The sequence below is a fragment of the Saccostrea echinata genome, unplaced genomic scaffold (assembly GCF_033153115.1).
Source record: "Saccostrea echinata isolate AGI-Se365-2 ecotype Australia unplaced genomic scaffold, CSIRO_AGI_Sech_v1 ptg000054l, whole genome shotgun sequence".
NCBI classification, from domain to species: domain Eukaryota; kingdom Metazoa; phylum Mollusca; class Bivalvia; order Ostreida; family Ostreidae; genus Saccostrea; species Saccostrea echinata.
The window spans coordinates 49,412,501-49,424,973 of record NW_026889803.1 but is presented as its reverse complement, the minus strand read 5'-3'; the positions used below and the strand labels follow the sequence as shown (position 1 = coordinate 49,424,973).

Here is a 12,473-nt window from a genome sequence, read left to right as displayed (position 1 = left end):
TGTCCAGTTCGGCCACACTCATGACACTTTCTATCATTCTTATCTGTACTTGAGAAAGGTTTCTTTTGAACCGTTGTTGATGTTGACCTCACATCATCGGTCGCTACTCGATAATTTGTGCGATCGTAAGAAAATGAAGAAGTACCATGCGCTTCAATAAACTGTTCTGCTAAACGCGTCATTTCTTTAACATCTTTCGGGTGACGTTCTCGTAAGAAAGTAGCTAAAGTCTTACTACAACTTGAAATAAATTGTTCGCGCAACATAAGATCTTTTAAGCCTTCAAACGTTGATGGGGATTTCGCGAGTTCCATCCACCTTTTCAGATAATTGTCTAAACGCGCGAAGAATTGAGGGGGATTCTCCCCTTTTTCTGGCTTACTACCTCTGAATTTCTCGCGGAAACCTTCTTCAGACAATCTAAACCTCTGAAGCAACGAACATTTGAGCTTGTCATAATCAAATGCATCGCCAGGAGATAAACGAGAGTAAACCTCAAGAGCAGTACCTGTAAGCAAAGCACTAAGATTTATTGACCATGTATCCTTAGACCATTTAGCATTTTCTGCAAACCTTTCAAATCTTTGTAGATAAGCATCAATACAGTCTCTTTGATCATTAAATGGAGGAAGTTTGGGCAACTTAGCACGACTTTGAACAGACACATCAGGGGACATGGGGGCACTTTGATGCTTAGAGTTAATTTCTAATGCTAATGCATCTGCTTTTGCTCTCTCTAACTGAATTTGTTTTTCCAACAATGCCAAATGATTGTTTGATTCTTTCATTTGCATCTCCATGCTCAACTCTTTTTCTTTTCTCCTAGACTCTTGCTCACATTGTACTATCTGCAAATCAAGTTCTTTCTCTTCTCTTTTCGCCTCTCTTTCCTTTGCTCTCTCCTCTCTTAACAATTTATCTTCTTCAATTTTTCTTTCAGCTCTTTCTTTTTCTCTTACATATTCTAACAACTGATCTCCTTGCAAACCTAACTTTTGCCCTATCTCCACTAATTTCTCTAACTCTTTCTCCATTTTCAAAGTTCAGTTAAATCAGCGTAAGGATAATGTGATCTAAAATATTTCCATCCCGGACGAGCCCCCAATTGTCACAATTTGTGATAATGGCATGGAAATATTCCCTCGCTGTAACCAAATCTTTGAAAAAGAACAAAGAGTAAGTGCAAACAAGTTTATTATAGTGCTCCAAAAAAATGCAAAGAATATCTGCACACCTGCACACACACACACACAACACGCACATCTACAACAATCGCACAAATAAACAAAAAACAAAAAACAAAATAATAATAATAAAAAAATAATGATAGTATCAATATACCGACTATAATAGAGTCATACCAGACCCGACAAATGTTTCATTGCCATGTGCGAATAAAATCAAAATCGGAAACACTGACTGGCGAGACCACAGAGGTTGACCCAAGACGTTACCGTATACTGTTCATGGACACACAGTCGTTGGTTACTCATGGAATTACGGTTACGACACTGTCCAAAGGCCGCACGTCCCTCTAGCCTTCAACGCCTTAGTACGTAGAATTTCCTCGAATGTCTCAGTATGCCATAATATTCACCTGCTACTGTAAACATGCACATACACAGCTGGTCACCTAAATAACATATTATTTAAAGGTCTGGGTTTCCATAGTCGGTAATAAACGCATTCATAAGGAATACTTGAATGTGTCGGGTACATTATCTGGTACAAATAAAACTTAACAAAGTAATGAAATAATAACTTTTCTTTTTAAAAAAAAATAACAAAAAAAACCTAGCTAACAAAATATACAGTTCAAACTCACCGCTGCCAAAGTTCTCAAAATTACTCTACTGTCCACACAGGAAAACTTCTCGAACACACACAAACCACTCAGGCCAAATGCACGCAGCCATTTTTCTCGCGACCACACAGGTCATACAACATTTGTACTGAGGAAGGACACACCTTCTCACTTCTACGGCCTTCTCAGAACTAACTTACACGTAGACTAAATTGTTAAAACCGGTCTGACAGCCGTGACCAGCTATCCGTAACGACTATACGATGAGAATGAACCTATGGTACACCATAACCAACATAATCAAATTAAACAAAATTGTGACACAACGTCTGCCCATTTTTTTTTGTTATAGACTTAGGTCAGTCGCTGCCGAGATTCGAACTCACGACCTCCCGATCACGGAGCGAGCGCTCTACCGATTGAGCTACCATGAACGGTGTACACAGTGGCCGATCAAAGTTTTACAGAGGAAAAAATCACTAAAAACCTTCTTCTCAACAGTTAATTTATTTATTTATTTATTTGCCATCGAATATACTCTTGCGCATCATTTAGCCAGGGAAAACACAGTCCATATGATGTATTCTTTCTTAATTATCATTGTTTCAAGATGTATGGCATGGTAGATTCGATGTCCCTAAGAAAATAACCGTTGAGGTTCAATGAGAAATATCTGTTACAAACTAAAGATGTTCTATCAGTTGCGGGTACTTCACTTTTTGAGCCCTAGTTGCATCATGCATCTCCATTTTTCTTTACTTGGCTATTTTTATTTACAATGTATTTATTTATAAGATTATGAACTGCGCGAAATGCATTTGTCAAAACTTTCTGTTGAAGCACTGATACTAAAAATGTCTTATTTATAAACGCGATGGATAATTGATATTATTTCAAAATCGAATTTAATGAAAATAAATAAAAGCTTTTTCTCGGAGACAAAAATATGCCTTGTTACGACTTTGGCTCATTTTTCTCAATACTTAATGAAAAAGAATGGTGTAGATACCAAAATCATCTCAACACATTTCATAAAATCCGTGCAAGTAATTGTTTCAGCACCGTAGCATCGATTGTGAAAGTGTGCGTCTGTGTGTGTGTGTGTGGGGGGGGGGGGGTGTAACTTAAATCTTTGACAACAAACAGAGAATTGTCTAAACTCGAAGATGCCATATCGTGGGGGTGGGGATGGGTAGGTTCCAACGGTACAAAAATCTGCACAGGCGGATTTCACTTTATATGTACTGGCTTTAAAATGATCATTTAAATATTATATAAATAGTAAAAAAAAAATTGTTCGGATAATCTGTATATAAAGGGCGGCTCACATCTATTAGCAAAATATTCACTGTATTTCTAGATAATATGAGATCAGGAATCTGCACCTATGTTTCTTAGAAAGTCGAATGTATAACTCTATTCAGTTCAAATTCGATATACATTAGGGCACATAGCACTGTTTCCTTTTTTTTTTCTTTCTACGGGGTGGGGGGTTAAAAATATACAGGTTAAATAAATAATACCAAATAATATATACTAATTACATTTAAAAAATAATTAAGTAAAGAATAATCAAGTAATTAAATAAATAAACAAGAAGTTTAACTACTAGTAACTCAAATTCTTACATTGTGCTTGTAAATTAGTGGGGCATACAATGTTTTTCTACGCAAAAAAGTTTCGTACTATTTAAGGCTCTCGAGCCATCATTAAAAATATCTTTGTTTTCCCTAACCCGACCCAAAAATCTCAAGTTGAGTAGGTAGGTAGGCAAATTTTTTTTTTTTTTTTTGACAGCAGCTTTGAAAATACATCCCTAAAATTAAATGGAATGATACCTTTATAAATAAGTTAAGTACAAAAGAAAGCGATTTGTAAACAGCCATAATACAATACAAATGCCGTTTATTCTCAACATTTATATAAATTAATTCACAACTATTATTAAATCGAAATTGTGAAATATATCATACCAGGAAAAAAAATTGTTGAAATTGAATACATTGTACATCTGCATGTTTAAAAGATTCTTGGGTACACAATGACTGGACATCAGAGTATATTTTTCATACAGATCTCTTATCAGCTTCCAGTTCTTACATATGCAATGTACTTTTTCAAGGGCTTTGAATTGTGCAGTGGTTCTAGAGCATTTCGTTTTGGAGTCTCGAAGTAAGGAGCTATTTCTAATTTGTGGGTTCAAATCCCAATGCGGGACTTTGAAACCGTTTCTTCAAATGAGACCATAAAAACTTAAGTCCAGTGTCGCAGTAGATACTGGCACGAAAAAGATTCTTTAGTGCTCAATGGCCTGAAGTGCCTAGTACATGTCTAAATTTGGATCCCTTCACCAGACAAATGTTCAAATAAATGTTGTTGTCACAGTAATTATCAAAAATATGAAAAAATAAATAAATATTGAAATAATCTTATGAAAAAAACTTTCCAGTCGGCGCGTTTTAATTGGGTCGGTCGCGTTAGGGGAAACAAAGGTATTTTTTATTTTGGCCTCGGTGTGACTTCTGTGACTGAAACATAAAAGTTAACTTAATGTTCCGCATCTATTCCTAATTATAAATGTCACAGAAGTTTGCAGTTTATTCGATAATCATGATTTGAAATTGCCATTGAAGAAATAAAAAGGTGATTAATAATTTCTACACTTTGAAATATTCCCCTTATTTAAAGTCCGAAGTCTGTAGTCCATTGTCCGCTATTCCGCAAATGTCCTATAGCCCGGCCCTCACTTACACCAGAATCCCTGACCCAGGGGCCATGAAATTCATAATTTTGGAACTGGCACCCTTGCTCATAATAACAACGCAGATAGTTTGGTTGCTTAATACCCAGGAGAGGGAAAAAAGGATTTTCAAAGAAATAATGCATCTTCACTATATAATCAATAGAGCAGCCCAACCCTAATGCTTCACCCACAAAGGATGTCTGCACTTAACAAAGGGGTTTGGGTCTTTTTCGGTCGCTTTTGTCGTTTTCATATCTTAACCTAATTTACACTTTTGTATTTTTACTGGAGAATTCTGTCAATTAGGTACCAGATTTATATGTTAAAATGGTTTTAAGCTGTGATACAATGATTTTTTTGTCTTTACTGCTTTCCAAATGTATAGAATTTACACTTACCTGCCCTTCATTATGTATGCATGAGAGGTGAAACTAACATTGTAAGAATGGGTCTAAAATTAGACGAGATAAATAACAATGACATGTATACAAAATAAGAGATCACTCTTTTCCATCTTTCTCTTTATTATGTATGGCACAAGTACACTCTTTACAAAGGTTTCAAAAATAATTAACAAAATGAGCACGTCCATGGTAAAGAATATTTTAAATCGATGTCTGTCAATTTAACGTGTTCGAGCACAGTGTCCTTAGTTAGCACGGCACATACTACACTGTACCTGAAAAGTCACGTGGCGGAATTTAGTATTCATAGAGTTAACTAAGGTAAGAAATCACGTGATGAATTATAATATTCAACATTTCACAGCCCTTGGTAGTGCGAAATATCTTACGTTTTCCTGTTTTTTTTTTTTTTTTTAATAAATATTTTGATATTTTACGTGCCAGGAAAACGCCAGAACTGGCGCCATTACGAAAACTGAGAATTCGCCGCCTCCAACCGGAGGCGGCGTTCTCGGGTTGATTTTCGATACTTGCGAACCGAATTAAATGTCAAACTCCCATATTATCAATAGTACAATACTTTTAGTACTTACCAACATCGTTTTTATGGTTCGTTTATAAAATATACAATCCGATGAAAACATTTTATCTGACTGTCAAGATTTGTTTTCATTTCGTGCATTTTTAATCTTGCAAGTCCTGTATCGAAATGTGGAGTGTTGTTTTCTTTTCATCGATATTGGCGAGTACTAGAAGCATTGTGCTATCGATAAATTGTGAGTTCGTTATTTGTTTAATTCGGTTTGCAAGTATCGAAAATTAACTCCGGTTGGAAAAGGCGAAATTTCCAGTTTTCGTAATTGCGCCGGTTCTGGCGTTTTCCTGGCATATAAAATATCAAAATCGTGAAAAAAAACCCTGCAACACGTCAGATATTTCAGACTAAGCCCTTGGTTACGAGAGAGAGAGAGAGAGAGAGAGAGAGAGAGAGAGAGAGAGAATGCCAGAAGCAGTTTTTTTCTCTTTTAAATCATGAGCGCATGTTTGTCTATTAATCTCCTTTTGACATAACATTAACGAAAATATACAACTACTGTTAAACGGCGAACCATAGTCAAAAATGCGCTGTGTATAAAGTCAGTAAAAAAGTGGGCGTCCTCATTATCGTACGGAGATTCAAGAAATTGTGATGACCACCGCCTTTGAAAAGATTCGTACTTCGTAAATATATAGGTATTTTTATTTAATGTTATTACGTAAAGTTGTACATTAGATGTTGATCATCCCTGCAATTAAAATAAAAATGCTTCTTTTGAAAGTTTCTTTTGTCGCAAATTTCGTATGGCCTTAATTGCAGTCAACCTTTCACAATTTTGGAAGAGCCATCCTTCCTCGTCATATTCATGCATCTAGTTTATCTGCTAAATATACAGGGGGAGAAAAGAGGATTTTAAAGAATTATGCATATTCATTATATGTCATTAGAACCCCGCCCTAACTCAAGAACCCCTGACCCTGGCGTCATGAATTTCACAATTTTGGAAGAGGGTTCAAAGCTTATTACAATCATGCCAAAAATTTGACTGCATGATGTTTAGGAATAAAGATTTTGACAGCACTAATTTTGAGGATTTTAGTCCATCCCTCGGGCCCCAGGGATCGTGAAAATGATATTTTTTTGTACCCCTTCACCCATTTATGTTATATGCCAAAATTGGCTGAAATTAGTTCAGTAGTTCAAGAGAAGAGGCTGAAAATGCTCAAAAGTTTACGACCGAACGACGCACAACACACGTCGCACGACGACATACAAAGACAGATAATAGGTCACCTAAGTAAAAACTCTACCGGGGAGGGGGGGGGGGGGGCTAGGACAGTTCATTCATTTTCTTGCCAGCCGAGGACAGATTATATGTTTTTCAACATTTTCGAGGACAGGTTATTTCCAAAATATGCCAGCCCCCCTCTTCTCAGAATCAAATGGTCGTTCCCTAACCATTAATACAAGATTTTTGAAGTGTCAGATAGGAGCTTAAATCAATTTCAGTTTTGACATCATTACAACCCTTGTGTTCCTATCTCATGTGACGATTTCTTTAAATAGTAGAGTACAGGTTAATTTGTAACAAGGAAATACCAAGTCAAGGTCATGAGTAATGAAGTCCACTGATTCCACTCTCGCTAAAATGTAAAGGGATTTTTTTTTTAAAGGGAATAAAAGGAAGAAGGTGATAAGATTCGTCTTATCGCTATTACTAGTGCCTTTCACTAATTTACAATTTTCAATTGTTAATCAGTACACGAATAATTATAGTCATGTGCTCATTAACAATTGAAAATTGTAAATAAATGAAAGACACTAGAAGTATTTGTATTCACCATCTGAAATGTTGTTTGTTGGGATCAATCAAAATCAACCACATGGTTTTCGATGCAGTGTATCCTAGCTCAGATTTTTGTTCACTAATGAAATTTGCAGATGATAGCAATCATGGACCATCGACAGCAAAGGCATTTACTAATTTCTAAGTCAGAGGACAATATTGATTGATGGTGGTATTTGATCAATTTCATCATGATTTACCTTATGTGAAGTTATTAGTAACAAAAAATGCGTCTTCCTTCTTGCAGTGATTCATTAATCATTGCAACGGCATATGTCAAGGCCAAAGTCAACTGCAACTGCGGTTTTTGAAATCTACTTAAATATGAAACTTAGTTGATGATCAGGTCACCATGATTGAATGGACATAATAATGAATAAACGTTTTTCAGGGTTAAAGGTCAAGGTCTACTCTGTAGGCTGGGAATTGAAACATCCTGTTCCGATTTGAATAACATCATCCTTTTTTCGATCTCCTCTGGAAAGTACGTGCCTTTTGATTTTTATTTACAGCAAATAAATTTGGAAAAGAAAAAAAATTCATATAAATATTTCGTATACAAATTTAAACAAAAAAAATCTAATTTTTGTAGAGGACACCATTCCAGTTGGAATGCACTTTCCGTTGTTAGGCCTAGTATATAATTACATGTAACTGCGTCCACTCTGGATAGCACTGTAAATTATTAGTTATCTGAAGATTCTTCATTAAAGTAGTTGTACTTTGATCCATATACAGATCCACAGAAAGTTACTACATGTACACTGGACAAAATGGCTAACGCACCACCAAAGAAAATTGAAAGATAATTCATTCCTCAAGTTAAAAATTGTTGCTAATAGATTAAAAAATATATAGATCATTAGATGTTTATTATAGATATCCACGGCATTAAGCAAGCATCACACGACGATTTCAAAATTGTTCATTAAATTGGGATAACCGGAAGTTGGGTAGACTGGGTATGGACACCAAGGCACTGGATGACTACTAGGTGATATGATAGTCAATCACTGTATGTTATTTGAATATTAACTTGGGAGACTGCTTCGGACCACCATCAATAATCACTAACTTCACATCTCAGCAAAAACAGTGCGCAGAACACGTCGGTAAAAGACATCCCCTCCTCCTCCCCCTTTTTCCGTGCTTCTGTTGGTTTGAATTTCATTGCCAATGCATCAAATTCTTTTGAAATTATATATTTAGACAGAAAATGACTTACTGTTGATTTACTTTATCGAGCGAAATGCATGAAACTTGCAGAACACCATAACAAATAGATGAAAGTAACACTCTCAAAAATTATTTATGCACAAATAATTTTAAAAATTTAGAAATTAAAAAAAAAAAAACTCCTAAAAAAAAGCAGATCATGACAAGGTCAATGATCTTATACATGTATCTACACAATTTTTCTGACCGGGAAAATTGGTTTTCGGGCAGGAAGGGAATGGGTCTTGTAATGACACCCAAGACATTTTTCAATCCCACGGTATTTGAAAAGATAGCACATTATATATACTATAACCGATTAGGCAAATTTTCAATTCACAACAAGTGATACGTTAGCAATTTTATCTTGTGTATATGTTTCTGTTTGCTTTCGCGAAAGGCTCACAGTCTCCAGTACTGAACATAATATTTCACATCTTCAAGCAATGACTTACCTGTTTTCCTCATAAATTGTTATGTTTTTCTTAGCAAACACAAAAGGAATGTTTTCTACAATTTATTTTATAACAAAAGCAATGATACAATATAGCACTAAACACAACTGACCACCAAGTGACACGTGACACGATGTTGTCCAATCACAGTACTTTTTAGAGTTGCTTTAGCAACTTGCATGTCAACAATGAGAATGAAGTCTTAACTTGGTTAAGCACAGCTGCTGGGACAGATGACGAAGCATGGCTTTTGACTGTGTCATTAAAGCGTGTCGTTCAAAATGAGATTCCTTAAAGATTAATCACATATGGACAAGAGAAAAAGACAAATATCAAAAGTAGAAAATAGAAGACTTACAGATAAAATACAGAGTGCAAGTTTTGAGTTGAAAAAAAACTGATGTACAATCCATATCATTTCACAATTACATATTTGTAAGAATAGTACTTGATTTTCTGTATTGTCAGCAAGAATATTACAATTGAGCTTCAAGTCCTTGATCTGGTACTTTAAACGACGGGTCAAAATGATAATTTTTACTCTTGTGAACTAACAATTGGAAAATTACAAAAATTAAGTTGGATTTCCCTAAATGTGCCCCCTTAGACTTAGGTCTGGAACACAAAAAAATGTGGTCCTATAAACCCCTCCCCTTTTTTAAACCCCTCTTAGTTATTTTCATATCTCCATCGACAAATTAAAAAAACTTCCCCTCATTTTGTCCCTATGTAGCATTACAACTGTTCCAAAAGGAACACTAAAATCTTACTTAAAGTAAACCAAGTAGACATCGATTAATAGACATTCAACATAAAAATCCCACTTAAATTTAATTACTGTCATGTGATTCATGAAAAGATTGTAATGCCCTGCATAGTATTCTTCATCAAAATTCTTTAACATTATGTTGTAAATTAGCTGCTTCTGAAAGTTCATGAAATGATTCTTCATCAAGTCAACTACCCCCGCAGTTTGACTGAATGACATGCATTTTCTTTTGATTTGGGGCCGATTGGAAACCTACATTTGAATAAAAAATAAAATGTCTGAGCCAGACAATTTAAATAAATTTCGAATTCTGACTAAATCAAAATTAAACCTTACAGTAATGGGCCACACATGAATTAAATTTCAGCCATTAACAGACATGAAAGCGGAGGTATCAAATCGATTAGATTTTATTACATTATAATGTTGTACTATTTGCTTCATTGGCCACAGAACATTTTTATTCCATACTTCAAAATGTTATGCAATATAAATTTAATTGTAATATAAAATATTCATCAATTCCCACAATGAATGCAGAAATATAAACCATAAGAATTGACTTCGCTCTCTAGAGTTGATGAAAAAACTATTCAGGACGTGGGGTGGAGTGCATGGAAAAGAATACAGAAGTGATTTACAATGAAAATTTTACAAGCAGGAGCTTTGACAGACATAATATATATATAGGTCTGGGGATAAATGGGTCCGAACCACATGACACATCTCCATAACAACGGTCCCAGGACAAACATTGTAGGAGACTATTAAAGTTACTGGAACATTTTCCACCAATCACAACACAGAATAAATGCCACGTGACGTACAATAAAATGTGAGTTAAGTTGTCATACATAATGAAAACAGATCATAATTACCCTGCCTACGAGATCTTTCTGTCTTACACACTCAAAGTCTTTGGTATGCTAATTCCTCAAGTAAAATCATTCAAGTACAATGCAGATGAAATTATTCAGATACATTACACTTCAACAAGGAAATACATCGAACACTGTGATAAAAATTACACAGAGATTACATACACACCGTCATTTTAATGCCTATAATTGGCAAAAATGTTATGAAAGCTTTGTAAATGTTTATCTTGTTTAACAAAAATATGATTCATAAACCAATTATCATTGGGACTATGTTGTGAAAAACGAGATGTCGGTGAACAAAGTGAAGCTGTCCTGTACGATTCCACCCCCTAGCAAATAAAATGATCCAGCCATGCTGCCTAAGAAAATTTACCATGATAAACTATTTACATTATAAACAGTTACATAGGAGTAAATTTGATAAAAAAAAAAACTGCCCTATGGACAAGCTACTGTTATTCATAAAAGAAAAAAAATAAAGATTCTTCTTGACCCAGATTTTTTTTATAATTACTTTTAGATTTTGAAATTGGTTTAAAAGAAAATTCAAGCATGTGAAATATTACATAGCCATTTCTAAGAAAATTTGGCACCTAAATGGACCAGAAAAACAAAAAGATGCTGCCAAATATGTTAATATGATTATCTTTTCCCACTAATTAATTTTTAGACATGACTCATGAAATTCACATCGTTGACCATTGTCCTAGCAGTGAACCAAAACAACAGTTAGAAATGACAGTGTCTCATTGATGTTGACAGAATACTCTTACGTCAGTGCCACTAGAACATACAAAAATTGTCTACGTATATTCACACATTGAGCAATAAGTAATATATTCTATACAAAGTTGAGCCAATTTATATTAAGTTCTGCCATTCACATAAGTGATCTAAGCTCAAACGCAATCTGTGCTGAAATCATCTACAAAATACTGTCTTGATTGCATAAAGACGTCTGTCACTGTTATATATGTTTTTAAACAAAATAAACAGATTCTAAAATGACTGAATATTTCACTATATTTCTATTTTATGTCGTGTTTAGTAGATTAAGTACTGACATTTTAAGACTAGAAACAATTACATAAATGCACTTTAAACAATAAAAGGAAAAACCATTATCTACTGTTTTTAAATTTGAATATCCCAAAATCAATTTGATAAATTAAAAACTGCTTTTAAAATTCCCAGATCAGCATTTCAAAGTGACATCAGATATCAGTAAACGTCAATTTCAATGTCTATAAAACCAAGTTTAATTTGTGCATGGAACTTGATTCTAAAGAAATATACATAAATAATTAAAATGCAGTCTTTTGATAATTATTTTGCGTTAATATTCTGAGATCACTGGTAATACAGTGGTTGTATATAAAGAAAAGTATTTTTAATACTTTCCTATTGTCTTTGAGACAAAGCTTTTTAATTAAAAAAAAAATCTTATTTCAATAATCTGCATTTGCTGCTAATTCTCTTTTTAAGGATAAATCGACAATGTAAGAAAAAATAATAAAAATGAGAGTCGGTATTACTGACAATGAATAAAAAATAAAGGAATAAAATCTGATTTTTGAAATAGAAATTGCACTATTAAGTCTTTCAAGTGGACAGAGCCTGACAAAATAAGAACATAGTGCAAACATATACATAAAGCTCAACCTTACATATATGATAAACAAAAAATAGAAACAAATGCATCAGTACTTGTTAGAGAGCTCGGAAACTCTGTCCATTGTCCAATGATATGTGTGCAAAACAGAACATTGCAATGTTATCAGAATATATTAGCACCTTTGATATACTTTGAATATCGGC

At 34.3% G+C, this 12,473-nt stretch overlaps 1 protein-coding gene across 9 annotated transcripts in view; it reads right to left on the bottom strand.

The window, feature by feature from the left end:
- Window positions 1-5,069: 5,069 nt before the first annotated feature.
- The window catches only part of LOC133172261 (zinc finger protein 135-like), a 110,350-nt gene continuing 102,946 nt past the window's right edge, over window positions 5,070-12,473 (bottom strand). For 8 of the 9 annotated variants that reach the window (XM_061307110.1, XM_061307111.1, XM_061307112.1 and 5 more), the window contains one exon: window positions 9,052-12,473. This exon is cut by the window's right edge and continues 1,868 nt beyond it. Coding sequence is in view for 1 of the 9 variants with exons in the window: in XM_061307118.1 (XP_061163102.1) it covers window positions 5,197-5,226 (30 nt within the window). In the remaining 8 variants the exon portion in view is untranslated. Of the gene's footprint in view, window positions 5,227-9,051 lie in introns of those variants that run through there. The other variant, XM_061307118.1, reaches the window with a different exon arrangement.